General features: G+C 37.5%; 2 protein-coding genes across 2 annotated transcripts; both read left to right on the top strand.

Annotated features, from left to right (window-relative positions):
• The first annotated feature begins 5646 nt into the window (after positions 1-5646).
• Positions 5647-10710, top strand: opn1sw2 (opsin 1 (cone pigments), short-wave-sensitive 2). Its single transcript, XM_039674059.2, has 5 exons — positions 5647-8047; positions 8201-8369; positions 8530-8695; positions 9942-10181; positions 10317-10710. The coding sequence occupies exons 1-5, from the start codon at positions 7675-7677 to the stop codon at positions 10422-10424; spliced, it is 1056 nt and encodes a 351-aa protein (XP_039529993.1). The 5' UTR covers positions 5647-7674; the 3' UTR covers positions 10425-10710.
• Positions 10711-12864: 2154 nt separating this feature from the next.
• On the top strand, positions 12865-15762 carry LOC120480709 (red-sensitive opsin-1). The gene is made up of 6 exons (XM_039674057.2): positions 12865-13470; positions 13846-14142; positions 14254-14422; positions 14583-14748; positions 14831-15070; positions 15159-15762. The coding sequence occupies exons 1-6, from the start codon at positions 13368-13370 to the stop codon at positions 15255-15257; spliced, it is 1074 nt and encodes a 357-aa protein (XP_039529991.1). The 5' UTR covers positions 12865-13367; the 3' UTR covers positions 15258-15762.
• The last annotated feature ends 586 nt before the right edge of the window (positions 15763-16348 follow it).

The raw sequence follows: 16348 nt of genomic DNA on the forward strand, positions 1-16348 counted from the left end.
CAAAGATTAAGCTGCATTAATAAATCATTAACAAAAATATAATGCTTCACAGACCATTGTTCATATATTCAAATAGCTATGAGATAATATGCTTGTTAATCTTTAAATAATATTTTTAAAGATTACATAATTAGTAAGAAATTGTTATTTAATGAAAATAAAATGTAAACAAATCAAAGTAAATGTCAATTAATGTATTACCTAAAATGCACTTGTTTATATTTACAAATGTTGTGGAAAAATAATTAGGTCATTTTAATTAATCATTTTAACTTCACTATACATGTTAACATATTTCTCATTAACTTATAACCATGTCATAGGTGTAAATTTGGTCCTTTTTGGGTTTAATCTTTTCTTATTAAAATCTTGTGATTTTAATTATTTCATTTGTTAATTATTTGTTCATATTCTTGCAGTGCACATTCATTATTCATTATTTGTAAATGTTTATAAACGTTTTGTCATTTATAGGCCTACCTTTATGGTCAGTCATCTCAATGGCAAAAGTGTCCCAAAACTATTAATTATTTGTAAATGTTTATATAAATTTTTACTGTTAGTCATTGACCTTGGGCACTGGACCTTTAGCTACTGTAACAACGTTTAGGGTGGTTAGTTAAGTTCTAATACATCACTAACGATCTTAAAACAGAGCTTTAATTGTAAAATACAGAACTTGTCCTTTAAATCACCTTGATTCATTCAAAAACTCTCCTCCCAAATGTTTTGCATCTGAAATGGAAACTCCTACAAATGCATATGCAATAAAAGGTCAGCTGCAAAAATGTGTCCATGCTTTTCAGCACGAATTTTTCACTGTGTGTCTAGTAAATCCTGACAGTAGTTTTGTAACGGCAAAATGAGGGTCTGCGCTGGCGACAGCTGTTAATAAATCTGGCCCTAAAACCTTTTTTTTTTCTTCAAGAAAATACTACATTAGACCTATCAAAACAATGTATTCTAAACAGTTTGAACCGTGAATCCCTTATAATCACACAGACCCAAGTTGACCACTTAACCAAGTCTTAAACCCATATCACTAAACCTGCCCCTAACCTCACCCGGCCGTGAAACATGAACATTGAACATGAAATACATTTAACAATTAAGTAGGTTACATAATCCACCAGTCATCGTGGGATCGACCACTCATTCTTAAATCGTTACATTTTATTTTGAACAACCAGATCACTAGCAAACGCCTTTTCTTCAAAGGTAGCATGTTTTTGGGTGATGACGTCATCAGAGGGAGTGCGGATGGTAATGCACTCACTCTGTGTGTTCGGGTTGAGGGAGAATAAAAAGATTTGCGGTACTCCCGCAAACTGGAAATATCTATGAATAAAACAAAAACTAATACATTTGTTTTCATCTGTTGCAGAAAAGCAACAAGAACAACTAAAACAAAATGGAAACAATTTACAGGCCAGAGTTTCTGTTTATAAAAATATGGACAAAGCGCCTGTGACGTCAGCCATAAACTTTCTGAAGAATGGTTTTGAGCCCGTTTATGGGGGGTATGGGTGGCACCATTTGGGATTTTTTTTTGGGAAATCCTAACCCCGCCCACCTTTTGGCAAATCCATATATGGGTAAAAGGGCATGTTTTGTGTTCAGCCAAGCAGCCTTAGCTATCTGTACCGTTACAAGAACAACTGGCAGACTAGGCTACTTTTTACAGTCAGTATAGTTCTTAGTGAAATTCCTTTTCCTCTATTTACTGAAGCCTATATGTAAAACTCATTTGCAGCTGCATAGCTCGCTTATAGGCTATGCTGCGGCAACTGCATCGCTCAAAACTGACTTTTTGTTCAGTGATGACTTCTGTATGCCGGTAAATCCTCAAATTATAACAAAAAAAGTGTAGATATTATGAAAGATTCAGTGATAATAACAGAAATGTGTGAGATCGCGCTGAACTGATGTCAGCTTTTTAGGAATTATTATGGGAGCGCACTTTGCACGCAGTCATGCCAAACCATGCATGACTGTAAGTTAGCCTGCTTGTTTTTATGTTATAACAGTGTGGTTTGTGTGTTAATGCTTTAATAACAAATAATTTATCAGGAGCATTTATGCTGACGTGTAGCCTATGGCGACACATTGGCTAACTTGAAAGTATTTGGAGGTACAGAAAAAAAGGCTATTTGCGGGTGGGAGCGAAACAAAACATACTGCGCATACGGGCAGGACAAAGTAACATAAAAAAGTAGATGAGAATGTCAGTTATAATAATTACCCACGTATCAAAAAAATGGTCTGGTTTAAACTTTAGGTCTCGTGGAATTAAATTGTGCTTGCTCGTCGAGTCTACAAGTCCGTAGGCCGTCTCATTTAGCATTTTAACGCTCTGAAGTGTGCTCAGCAGCGCCCCCTTTGTACCCTTGCGCTCTACCTTGGGTATGCTAAGTTAACACTTAAAGGCTTAAATCAGTCGTTTGTCCTTGGGGAACTTGTGGAGCCTCTCCGGCATTTTTGATGTATTCGTACATCCCGCACAAACACAGTAGTTTACTGTTTTTGCTAGCTAGGTCTCCAATATAACTGCTAGCCTACTTGCCGTTTAGACTAGCGGTAACTCCAGTCCCTTTTATGACGTCACACCCAGCCTTGTGGAAGGGAGGGGGCGTGCTTAAAACCACTGTAAAACATACCAACTTTTCATATTATATACAGTATTTTGGAATAAAAGAGAAAATAAAAATTAATTTTGGGTGGTCCTTATCTTTATTTTTAGTAAGCACACTGCATTAGCTTTGTGAAAAATTTAAATGAAATAATTAAAAAGGAAGAAAAAAACAGAAATACACAACGCATTCTCATCCTTTAACGTCATATAGAGCGCTATATGACAAAACGGCGCTATACTACGCTAAAGGCACCCGTTATCGTTAATATAACACGTGCTGTGAGGGCTAAGTTTAGGTGTGGGGTAGGGTGTACGTGTCATATTCACGCTAAAGGATTTATAACGTCTTGGGTTCGCGTGTTATATTAACGATAACGGGTGCCATGTGCGTAGTATAGCGCCGTTTTGTCATATAGCGCTCTATATGACGTTAAAGGATGAGAACGGGATGAAATACACATCTAAATTAAACGAGCGAGAGAAAAAAACCCATCTGTCAATGCCATGCTGACATGGATAAAAACCAGCCATGTATTGGGGATTTCTTGTTGAGCTCCTTCCCTGATCTTTGAACACGGTTGCAGTTAGTTTGCAATGTCCTCCCAGATGTTTTGTTTTTCCATATTTGTATGATGTCTTTAAATCTGTTAAAAATAAAATCTTTGTTTCCCTCTTTCTCCTCTAAAAGGACATTAATTTTATCTTTTTGAAATGTAGCATATCTTTTGTTTAGCCATTTTGTCAGTGTGTATGTCTGTGCTTTGTATCTATATACACTTGTCTTAATTTCTAAACCACAACAAATAACAATTATTAGGTCAAACGTTCGGAATATGACTCATAGAGGTTAAGGTTATATTTCAGCACTTTGTGATTGGACAGCGACGTTGAAGTAGCACGTAAAAAACGCATTCTCGTCTAGAATTGCGGCGAGCCTTCGTAACCTTGCACGTAGAGAGCTAAGATACATCGTCATCGGGAAACCCAGTGAAATGAAGTACTGTTGTATGTTGATTAGATTAACTAAGGCTTCAGGGAAGGTGCATTAGCAGGCAGGTGCAGGCTGTGGCGTGAGGAGATGAAAACAAATAATCCTCTCTAAATGCTTACTTTCACCCCAAATTATTTTGTAAATGCACTATTTTCAAGCCCAAGCATCAGTCAATTTCATATTTACATTTTTAAAAAAAGAGCCATTCATGATATTTTTTTGTATGTGTGTAACAATTCAGTCTTACCTTATTAACATTAAGTAAATTATGTCCATAATAGGCCTACTTATCAACAGTCGACTTAATCATTATTATGTTAAATACACATTTATTGCAAAGTTTGCAAAAATCTTTTCCACAGCAGAGCTGTATCAGTGTACTAACTTGGTCTTTGATGTTCACTTTGTAACATTGATCAATAATAACTTTCCTTAATGACATTACATCCCATTTCAGCCCATTCTCACCCCCAAGGCGTCACCTAACTGACACCTTGGGAAGCATTTGACCATGCTTCAATATCTGACGCTTTAGGTGCCCTTTAGCGTCAGTTAGATAACGCCCTAGGATCGCATGTACCCTACCCCCACCCCACACCTAAACCTAACCGCGTCCTCTGACGCTTTCCTTTAGTGTCAGTTAGATGACACCGTAGGATCGCGTCATGTAAGTGGCGCCTAAAACGGCAAATATTGAAGCATGGTCAAAGGTGACGCCTTGGGGTGAGAATGCGTTGCCAATTTAGAATTGTTAACAGATCATTATTAAACCTATAAGCCAATATGCAGAACAGTACCACCGCAAATCTTCCCTTGAGAGAGTATTTGCTTTTGTATGTGTTATTGTACATTCAACTTGTTTATGTTAATTATGTTAATCACTGAGACTGGTAAATATTAGAATATGAACTGTCTGCACTCTGCTCTGAAACAGGTTAATAGGCCGGAGATAACTGTGACGCACAGAGGTGTCTTTACCTGAGGCACCCCTCTTAACTGGTCTACACTGACTGTGGTAGTTAAGAGCCTTAGCACAAGTCCAATAATTAGCCTTAAGCCACTAAACAGATCATTGTATGGGTCACACAAGTGAGGAAGACCAGAGATTAAAACAGAAGAGGAAGTAGAGGATAGAGCTTTGACCACTGAGAGTGACAGAATGGACAGATAAAAAGAGGATCTGCAGTGATTTTGGTGATAAGAAAATGAGAACGATTTTAAGATAATGGAATTTCTTTTGAATGTTACTACTTCACGTGTGTCCCTTTCATACTATGTCTAGTCCCCGCTACTCTTGTTAAAGGGATTCTCCACTTTTTTGGAAATAGGCTCATTTTACAACTCCCCCAGAGTTAAACAGTTGAGTTTTACCCTTTTCAAATCCATTCAGCTGATTTTCTGATATTTAGAAGAATATCAGTAACCAGACCGTATCTGGTCTCATTGACTTCCATAGAAGGAAAAAAATATATACTATGGAAGTCAATGAGACCAGAAACTCTGGTTACTGATATTCTTCTAAATATCAGAAAATCGGCTGAATGGATTTGAAAACTGTTAAAATCAACTGTTTAACTCTGGGGGAGTTTTAAAATGAGCCTATTTCCAAAAAAAGTGGAGTGTCCTTTTAAGCAAAGTGTCCAAGGTCCTGCTATACTTACCAGACGAGTTTTGAGCAAGCTTATGTGACAAAATGAGTATAACATAAAATACCACAATGATATTGGACTGGTGTTGGATGTTTGGTTCAACCTTTGCAACATGGTTGTATGGGAAATCTACTGTTTGTTTTTCAGGAAGAGATTAGCTGAGAGGAGTATTATGAGTCGAAAGACTTATATCCTACTTTGGTCATGCAATGACTTTTCACGGGATGACACAATGAACCCTTTTCACATTTCCGGGGTTTCCAGAAGTGAAAGTTATCATGGTTGGGTAAGTGGTGAATGGGAGACAACAACAAATATAATTTTTTCCATTCCCATTTGCCCCCCCCCCCCCCCCCCCAAAACAAAACAAAGTTGTCAAACTTGTTGTATTAGAAGCAAAGTATAAAGTTATAAATATTAAAAAAAAATGAAAAACTTGCTACTTTCTTAAAAACATATATATTTGGCAAGCTTAGTGACTGCTGTAAAGTCTCTATGAAATCAAAATTGAAGTTGTTTGGCTTTTAGTATGAAAATTACTGTATAAGCTAGTGTGCTCCAAAACATTGACAAAATTTCCATTTTGAAGATATAAGCATTCAAAATGTATGGTCTCTCACTTGATTTTGATGACATCACTGCACCTCATTAGATGGTCACTCTCTCCCCAAATAGACACTAAAACTGAGACTAAAATCATCACTTGTTCACACATTTGCTCTTTTCTACATTAATGGCACATGCACTAGGGGATGTGGAACGTGTAATAGGCTTTTCATGCATTGGGGCAAATGAAGTTGGGTTTCAAGTTAGTGTCACTCGAACAGTACATTGAATAATGCTGCACGTTTTAAAGGAGTAGTTCACTTTACAAACTTCCTCTCTCTAATAATGCAGTTATTAGAGAGAGAGAGATCTTGAAATAATGACACAGAAAAGCATGTCAATATTATTATTTATTTATAAATTAAATTCGTATTAATTAATTTGTTCATTCTTATTTTATATAATTGACAGTAGATAATCCAATAAATGAAACACACACAAAAAAACCTTTTAACAAGTATGCCTATGAATAATTAGGCTATTTATTTATATTATAAATTACGAAAATCCGTGCAGCAGGACTATTAATTTATTTATTTAGCCTATTCATTTTGATTTTCTATTTAGCCTATTATAAATAGGACTATATACTTTATTAAAAATGAACTCTATGTGTCCATTGATTGTGAAGTTAGACATCGGAAATTGCAGATCAAGCACATGAGGCTGCATGTTTTTTTTTCTTGTTATGAATTGAATCCTATTACTGTTAACTACACGCAGTGATATGGAACTGTAATGCGGTCAAACCTGCCTGAAACTACTTTAGCCATACATTTCCCTAAAAAAAATTGCACACCTTTATAACATACTCGACCTATCAGAATCAAGCATTAAACAGCCCTGTAGTATAACATAAAATAATGAACTGTCATGAACAGGCTTTTTTGTTAATGGAGAAAAAAAAAACAAATGTTGAAAATGTATTGCTGCTGATCAATACAATTGAATTCTTTAAACGGTATTAAAAAAATCATAATTATGTGCAATTTAGTAGCTTTACAAGCTTGTTTTTCACAGAATTTAGCAGTGACCTCTTTTTTACTTTTGTTTTGGAGTTTAAAGTAGCTTAATATCATTTTCTAACTCAAATTCATGATTATTTGATCTTTTGTCCAAGATGTTCATCACTAAGTTGTGAACATTTCACTTCTGATAGTCCATTTCTCAGCTCTGACACAAAGAACCCTCTACAGACGTCAAGGACAATCCAGCTGTCAAGCATTTAAGGCTTTTCACATAGGCCAAGATTCCAGTCTCAAAGCTGGAGATAATACGATGGGAAGCAGATTAAATAGGAGTTAACGACGAGTGATTAGCTGCTTTATCTGCACTGGGCGGCAGATTAACGGCCATCTCTAACACAGAACCACACTACAGGGTGAAAGGGATGATCCGAATTAGCCAGGTTTTGGTGCTGGAAATGAGATTAAGTGAATTGTGTGTCTTGCACTGCACAAATGTAGTTTTGCATGTATTGAATCTGTTTGTCGTGTATTTGTGTGCCTGCACAAGAGCCTGTGTGTTTGGTAGATGACAACAAACCTCAAATCCTTCCATCAGGACCATTTGGGCGGAGCAAAATGGTATCTTTCGGATCCCTATAAAAGAGGGATCACTTGACAATATTTCGAGGGAGCCTTCATCTGGTGTTCAACGAAGAGAGAATTTACATCGATACGGGTTGGACTCTTTTTGCGATGCTGCAGTAATCTACAGAGGGAGATAACACAATTGATTGAAACTTGAAGGTGTTAAAGCGTTCCTCAGTGGAGTGGTTGCCAGTTTCAAGCAAGATGAAGGCAGTACCTGAGTTTCACGAAGACTTCTGGATCCCCATCCCTTTAGATACCAACAATATCTCTGCTTACAGTCCTTTCCTGGTCCCCCAGGACCACCTGGGTCACCATGGCGTGTTCATGGCCATGGCTGCCCTTATGTTCTTCCTTTTCGTCGCAGGGACAGCGATCAACATCCTTACCATTGTTTGCACAATTCAATACAAGAAACTCAGATCTCACCTTAACTATATTCTTGTGAACCTTGCCGTTTCAAACCTGTGGGTGTCCGTTTTTGGTTCCTCGGTAGCATTCTACGCCTTCTGGAACAAATACTTTGTCTTCGGGGTGATGGGATGTAAAATTGAGGGCTTCACTTCAACAATTGGAGGTATAACATTATCATTTTAATGCTTCTGTGTTAGCCTGCAGTAGTTCATCACTGTAGTTCATATAAAAAAATGTGAGCAGAACGTATTCTTACATTCTGATATGAGATGGTTTAACCAAACCCTTATTCCATTTTTTTTCTCTGTTGTTGCAGGAATGGTGAGTTTGTGGTCTCTTGCTGTGGTGGCATTTGAAAGGTGGCTGGTCATTTGCAAACCCCTTGGGAACTTTACCTTCAAGACCACTCATGCCATAATTGGCTGCATACTTCCTTGGTGTATTGCATTGTCAGCTGGACTCCCTCCACTGTTTGGATGGAGCCGGTAAGTCCCACTGCTCACACAATGGCAAAAAATCAATGCCTCTTTCAAACACCTTTTTTCTCCACTCCTATACAACTTGTTCAAGTCCCTGAGTTAAGTTCTCTGATTGAATTGTGCAGAGTTGTCTATCCCATCAACCTCATTGAGATTTGTTTTACAGGTACATCCCTGAAGGTTTGCAGTGCTCTTGTGGACCTGACTGGTATACGACTAACAACAAATACAACAACGAATCCTATGTCATGTTTTTGTTCTGCTTCTGCTTTGCGGTTCCTTTCACCACCATCGTGTTCTGTTATGGTCAGCTGCTCATCACACTCAAATTGGTAAGTACAAATTGCATTTACCATTGAATACTGCCTCAGAATTATTAACTTGTTTCTGGATAACACAGTCTCATCCCAAGTCATACTGTATAACTGACGTCTTGGGACGTCTTTTGACCATACGTGGAGTGAGTATGAAAAAACTTTTGCTGATCATTTACTCACCCCCATGTCCTCCAAGATGTCCATGTCTTTCTTTCTTCAGTCGAAAAGAAATTAAGATTTTTGATGAAAACATTCCAGGATTTTCTCCATATAATGCACTTCATTGGGAACCAAACGGTTCAAGGTCCAAAAGACACTTTCAGTGCAAACTGTAAACTGTTCAAAGGGCTTTAAACGATTCCAGACAATGAATAAGGGTCTTATCAAGCGAAACGATCGCTCATTTAAAAAAACAAAAAAAACAAAGTTTAAGTTTTATAAGCTCAAATGGTCGCCTTGCTCTGTTCTGTGATGCACGTTCATGACTCTCCTGTTCGAACTCGTTCATCACAATTAACAAATCCTTTTCCAACTCAATTCGTTCATTTCGTTCGTTGAATAAACCAAATGACTCGGAAAAAGATTCACAAGTCACAAACGTGCGTCACACACAAGACAGAGCAAGGTGAGCATTTGAGCTTATAAAATTAAACTTATAGTTAAACTTATAAAACGTATAGTTATTTATTAAATGAGCGATCGTTTGGCTTGATAAGACCCTTTTTCATCGTCTGGAATCGCTTAAAGCCCTTTGAAGAGTTTGCAGTTACTGAAAGTGTCATTTGGACATTGAACCGTTTGGTTCCCACTGAAGTGCATTACGTATATGGAGAAAAAATCCTTGAATGTTTTCATCAAAAACCTTAATTTCTTTTCAACTGAAGAAAGAATGACATGGATATCTTGGATGACATGGGGTTGAGTAAATTATCAGCAAAAGTTTTTTCAAAAGTGAACTACTCCTTCAAGTTAGGAATAGGAATTTTACACCATACAATGTTGTAATTTAGTCATGATATTTCAAGTAATTTCATTTCCAGCACTAAAACCTGGCTAATCCGGATCATTCTTACTTAGTTGGTCCAAATCCTAATAACACAACTGATAAAAATACGATTTATTTATTTTTTACATGAATAAATGATAAATGTTTTTCATTGCTCTGCCACATTGGGATGCACATCCCTGTCCACTAGATGGAGACAATGAATAGGTTACTGTGGTTGCCCGTTGCTGTAAAATCCCCTGTTTGTCCTACCAGGCAGCCAAAGCTCAAGCGGATTCAGCTTCGACCCAGAAGGCAGAGAAGGAGGTGACAAAGATGGTGGTGGTGATGGTGTTCGGCTTCTTGATATGCTGGGGACCATATGCTTGCTTTGCTCTCTGGGTCATTTCCCACCGTGGTGAAACATTTGACCTGAGAATGGCAACCATACCATCCTGCCTTTGTAAAGCCTCAACAGTCTACAATCCTGTCATCTACGTCTTAATGAACAAACAGGTATAGTATTATGTGTACATTTGGGTTTTAATGTTGAAGTTTGTTCCCATAAGGCTACAGTAATAAATGACTTGTTCATTTGGCATAACTAATCACTTCAAATAATATGTGCTACTCATTTCCTTTGAAACCTAGTTCCGTTCCTGTATGATGAAGATGGTCTGTGGCAAGAATATTGAGGACGACGAGGCTTCTACTTCATCTCAGGTCACCCAGGTCTCCTCTGTTGCACCAGAGAAATAAACCCATTCTTAACGAAACCTCATCCTGCTGACAGAACCAATCTGCTGCATGGCAGTGAAAAATTATTTTTCAATGATTGTAAATAATAAACATAGACCCACTAGGAATTTTTGCTTTTAATGTCAACATTTTTGTAACTTGGTCTTGGCTTGCTGAACAAGTAGAATGAGTAGAAGTTCATTGTTATCATTAAAAATGTACAATAAATGCAAAGAAAGAAAGAAAGAATTGTGGTGTTAAATTTATCAGTTCAAGAATTGTGACATACAATTTTAAATGAATTATATTACATTAGTCTCATTTCGTCCTGTTTTAAATGGACTGTTGTACAACAACTAACACATGAAAACAGAGAAGTATCTCATATATCTGATTGTAATCAAGTCCGTAGCTCTTCAGTTATGAGTAACCGAGAAACACATCCAGGGATGGTCTGAAAAGCAAAGTCAAACAGAGTATTATCTATTATGCAAAACTATTATTAATTCACTCAACAATAATAATGAGAATATATGTGCAGTAGTTTCAATGTCTCTTTAGAAATACAGGAGAAATGATCTGTATTGTATTACTTGCTTACTCACCTTGTACTTCATCCAATAAGTTAACTTCCAAATCAAGATGCAATTGCAAAGAAAGAATATGAAATTAGCTTTTGTCATTTAACACAATAAATACAAGAACAATATTAGCATAGTTAATCTAGAAATTAAACCACGAATGATGTTAGAGAAACATTGAGCAGTGAAAGCAAAGTTTTGCCCATGTTAGATTAACATCAATTATATGGATTAATTCCATTCAAAAAATGTGAAATAAATGTTCAGTACTAAATACCATGAATATAGCAGTTGTCCAATGGCAGACCATGAGACCAAACTATTATCTTGAGGATTCGTTGAGAATTCAGTTGTATATCCGAGTTCTGCTAGTAGTGAACTTTTGCCAATCACGAATAGTTCAGAACTAGCGGAATTCCAGACATAGGACTGACTGAGTGATGCCCCTTGATACTTTCTGATCCATCTGTTTCTGAAAAACATCCTTTTCAACTACATCTCTAAATATATCTGTGATTGACACTGCCATATAGCATCAAAAAACACTAGTGACCCTTGACTCTCAATGCTGCACATTAATTCCAATAGTCTACTCAACTTCAATTTATTTAGATTAGCTTCCACTTTAAAACGAAGTGTAAAAGATCAAAACGAACAAATACTCGTTTTGGATAAACACATACATCAGTACAATTCTCTGCAATTTTAAGAATGAAAAGGAAACAACTGATATAGAGTAAAAAAGTGTACAGACTGCTCTCGTCTTCGTGTTGGCTCCATCCTCACCCTGGTTTGGTCTGTTCACTTCCTCCTGCTCCACTTTGCCACAGTAGATAGAGAAGCCGATGGCTGAAAAACAGAAAATAAAACGCCTATCGTCAGAAACAGGGGGAGATTAAAACTGACCTCATCCAGATTTTCAGGTAAACCCTGCTTTCCCTAAACTGAACCTGCAATCCATTGGGATTAGGAAGGTTTGGGCTGCATCCTTGTCATTACTAATTAGGATCTCGTGAGGGTACCTGGGTACCCCAGTTGTCCCAATAAGCTGATTTGGACTTGGAATGTAACCTAGATGTCTGACTTACAGTTACCCTGCACATGCTGATGATTGAAATTGTGTTACATTTGTGACGATTGAAATTGTGTTGCATTTGTTTTAATTGGACATGAGATAATATGAATGATTAAGCTTTTTTGGGCATGAATTGTGTGGCAAGGTGTTTACAATGAATTTGATGTAAATGAGAAAATGTTAATGTCCTTTATAAAGGCTTAAATATTCTTTAGCTAAGTTATGCCATTATTTACATCAGAAAAAAAGGTACAAAAGCTGTCACTGGGGTGGTACCCTTTCAAAAGGTACATCTTTTATTTACACCTAAGCAATATCATCTTAAAAGGTTCATATTAGGCCTAGTCCTCAAATGGTATTTAGTAGCCTACCTTTCGAAAGAGTACCGCCTCAGAAACAGTTTTTGTACCTTTTATTCAGAGAGTAGTCAATTCAATTCACATTTATTTGTATAGTGCTTTTCACAATACATGTCGTTTAAAGCAGCTTTAAAGAAAATGCATGTTTCGGAATAGAATAAAAGATATGCAATAGATTCTGTGCAACTCTGCAATATACATTCGTAGTGTGTGAATACGCAAAGATGACATATTTGTGCAATGTACCAAATAATTCTACAATTTACAATACAATTATAAAAAGTGATTTACTCCTTCAATAGGCAGCAGAGGCTATCATATAGAAAAATCCTAACTCTAGAATCCTATCTTTTTGTTTTAGTGTGATTTTAGTCAGAAACCTTAGAAACTTTTACATTAGAAATTCTAATTTTAACTGGAATGTTTCTTATATGCTGGAGCACCAACAAAGGAGCCAGCGCACTCTTATATGGTGCTATTTTAGAGAATGACAATGGATTTCTTTGTTGCAGTCTCATGCCTCTTTAAGTAAAAAGTGTGCTGTACAGTAATACTGTACAAGAAGCTTCAGTCAAGGTCAACATGAAGAAAGCAGAAAGCATCAAAAGGCTGTCACCTTATAATCACTCTTGTCTCGGTCTTGCCAAAGGTCAGCAGCGTACATTGTTTTGGTTTACCTGTGATGGCTTCAACAATCCTAGGAAGGAACAGTAGCTTAGGCCTCCTGTAAGCCTAATGAATGAGTTTTTGTTCTGCTCCCGATACCTGTTTTGACCTCAACAATTCTCCACCCTGTAAGCCAGGGCATCCTCTTTTTTTGCATATAAAAGACCCTTTGATTTGTGCCCAAAGTCTGTCTGTGCGAGTCGGCCGGAGACAGAAGGTAGTAAAAACACAAAGGCCCAAAGCTAAGTAACTACAGGTTTGGGCTATACAACATCCTTCAAAAATGGCAGAGCGTTTGGGAGAAGTGATGTTTGCAGCCAGGCGAAGAGGAGAGGAAACAACAAGAGAAGCAATGTTCACATATACCAACAGCAATAACACCAAAGGTGAGCTTTTAAAATGTCTTCTATTTCCATTTTAAATTGTAATTCGAGTAGGTTTAAATAGGGAGGTTGTGCGTATAGAATATGTTGGCAAAGAAATGTACAGGTATTTGTTCAATCATAGCTATTCTGTTAGAATGATAAAGCCGTGTGAACGTCTTTGTGAGCTTTTAAAGCTTCCGCAATAGTGGCAGTGTACTGGACATTTTGGCAGTCTTACTCTTAAACTTCAAATGTGTGGTCTTTTGACCTTAGCCGGAGAACAATTTCAGACTGATGAATATGGAGCATCAGAATAATGAGAGTTGGTTACAAAGGCTGTTAGGTGAAAACTCCTTAAAGATGGTAATATTACTGCTCTTTATTTCTCATTTCCAGATCCCTTTGAGGGACCCAACTACCACATTGCCCCTCGATGGGTGTACAACCTCTCAACATGCTGGATGATATTTGTAGTCATTGCTTCGGTCTTCACCAATGGCCTGGTGCTGGTGGCCACGGCCAAATTCAAGAAGCTCCGTCACCCTCTCAACTGGATTTTGGTCAACCTCGCTATAGCTGATCTAGGAGAGACTGTGTTGGCCAGCACCATCAGCGTGATCAACCAGATTTTCGGCTACTTTATCCTCGGACATCCCATGTGTGTCTTTGAGGGCTACACTGTGTCTGTATGTGGTAAGTTAAAGACATCATTATGAATACATTAAACCAAAGTTCAATATATAAATATATTATTTTACATAATTGAAACTTTGTGAGTTTTTAATGATATCTAACAATCAACAGGTATCTCTGCTCTGTGGTCTTTGACTATCATCTCTTGGGAGAGATGGGTGGTGGTCTGCAAACCATTTGGTAATGTCAAGTTTGATGGTAAATGGGCAGCTGGTGGCATCATCTTCTGCTGGGTTTGGGCTGCTGTCTGGTGTGCACCTCCCATCTTTGGCTGGAGCAGGTAAAATGACTTATTAAATTATCAATAAGTAATGAAGGCATTTGACAGTACATTTATATCTTTGTAATTCATCATATAATCGTTGAATTCTTTGGGTGAGACCAACAAATAAGTTCCACACAAGCAGAAATGTGGATTTTTTCAATTCATTATTTTTCAGATATTGGCCTCACGGTCTGAAAACCTCCTGCGGCCCTGATGTCTTCAGTGGAAGCGAGGACCCCGGTGTCCAGTCCTACATGGTTGTCCTAATGATCACCTGTTGTATCATACCTCTGGCCATCATCATTCTCTGCTACATTGCCGTGTACTTGGCCATTCATGCTGTAAGTTGTCTCCTTGATGGCTGTCAAAAGTTTATTCCAGTTTCTAAAAAGGCACTAAGCATCTATCATTTCTTTCCAACAGGTCGCCCAGCAACAGAAGGATTCTGAGTCCACACAGAAAGCTGAGAAGGAAGTGTCCAGAATGGTGGTTGTCATGATCGTGGCCTACTGTGTTTGCTGGGGTCCTTATACGTTCTTCGCCTGCTTTGCAGCTGCAAACCCAGGCTATGCCTTCCATCCACTGGCAGCAGCCATGCCTGCCTACTTTGCCAAGAGCGCCACCATATACAACCCCGTCATTTATGTCTTCATGAACCGACAAGTAAGTCAATGCTGTTGACACAATGAGCACAATGAGAAAACTTTGGATGAATCTTTGCAAAATAATCTTGATTTCTCTTTCTTCACAGTTCCGCGTATGCATCATGCAGCTCTTTGGAAAGAAGGTGGATGATGGGTCTGAGGTGTCTACATCCAAGACAGAAGTGTCCTCTGTGGCTCCTGCATAAATAGAGCGATGGTCTTGAGTCAGACATGGGAAAAACGATGAAAATGGGACTTTTTATATTCCTTGTTTTACCCTCAACGTATCTTGACAACTTTGCTTCCAGATATTTCCCTCGGAGTGATGGGGAATACCTTGTTGCATGGCACTGTGTGTTAACACATTACTTGCTCAACGGCCCCGTGACTTAATATCTACCGGAATGATGTTACAGTTTTTTATGGTATTCAGTTGTCACACAATCATTTGTCCATGGCACTACATCCACTGACTATTCACAAGGTTGTATGCCTATATATAGCACTGCTTTGTGGGAATGTGTCACTCAGCGTGGATTAACTTACAGCAAAAAGTAATCGCCTCATTGCAATGTACAATTTCTGCTGAATTGCTGTTCAGTGGCAATGTAATAATATCTCTGTAATCTTAATTTTGTAGCCATCTTGCAAGAAAACAAAAATGACAAAAAAAAGTTTGATAGATATAGAGGCCTGCCATGTACAGCATGTCATATGGTTCTATTTTTTTCTTTGATGAAAATTAAAAAAAAAAGCAGCAAAATAAATGTTCTGTTCTCAGTGTCTTTTATTACACACATGCACATCTCTCTGAAATGATTTTGTTGTGGGTCTCCATAAGGCAGCAATTTAAATAGTCAAGATATGGCCCCATTCTCAGATATGCATTTTCGCATATCATTTTCACATATAAACTTTTTATTTTTTATTTTATGTGCATTTAAATTGCTATTCTTATTATATCCCCACCTCCTTACACAACAAGGAAGTTACTAATGCAACTGCTGACAAAAAATATGACATCCTTATGGCTTCTGACTGCCATAATCCATCTCACTCTATGTTTTTTTCTCTTTTAGAAAATCTTGGAAATGCAATAGTCATTTTTTATGAAGCAAATGCAAATAGAAAAAATAATATTTGCTGTGGGAGCCCACGTCGACAGACATTTATCCTGCTATAATAGTTTAGGCGTATTTCTGCATTCCTAATCTGGAAATGTGAAAATAACCCATGATCTTGTGCGTCCCTAACTTCACTTTTGTACACTTCCTTAAATTTAACTTATTAGAAAGTA

This window comes from Pimephales promelas, chromosome 21 (assembly GCF_988280905.1).
Source record: "Pimephales promelas chromosome 21, fPimPro1.hap1.1, whole genome shotgun sequence".
Classification (NCBI taxonomy): domain Eukaryota; kingdom Metazoa; phylum Chordata; class Actinopteri; order Cypriniformes; family Leuciscidae; genus Pimephales; species Pimephales promelas.

Bases quoted from the DNA above. Each gene is read 5' to 3' on its own strand.
- opn1sw2 (XM_039674059.2), top strand. From the start codon at position 7,675: ATGAAGGCAGTACCTGAGTTTCACGAAGACTTCTGGATCCCCATCCCT. The intron at 8,696-9,941 runs GTAAGTACAAAT...TTGTCCTACCAG, and splicing joins TGCTCATCACACTCAAATTG to GCAGCCAAAGCTCAAGCGGA. The intron at 10,182-10,316 runs GTATAGTATTAT...TTTGAAACCTAG, and splicing joins ACGTCTTAATGAACAAACAG to TTCCGTTCCTGTATGATGAA.
- LOC120480709 (XM_039674057.2), top strand. From the start codon at position 13,368: ATGGCAGAGCGTTTGGGAGAAGTGATGTTTGCAGCCAGGCGAAGAGGA. The intron at 14,143-14,253 runs GTAAGTTAAAGA...AACAATCAACAG, and splicing joins CTACACTGTGTCTGTATGTG to GTATCTCTGCTCTGTGGTCT. The intron at 14,749-14,830 runs GTAAGTTGTCTC...TCTTTCCAACAG, and splicing joins TGTACTTGGCCATTCATGCT to GTCGCCCAGCAACAGAAGGA.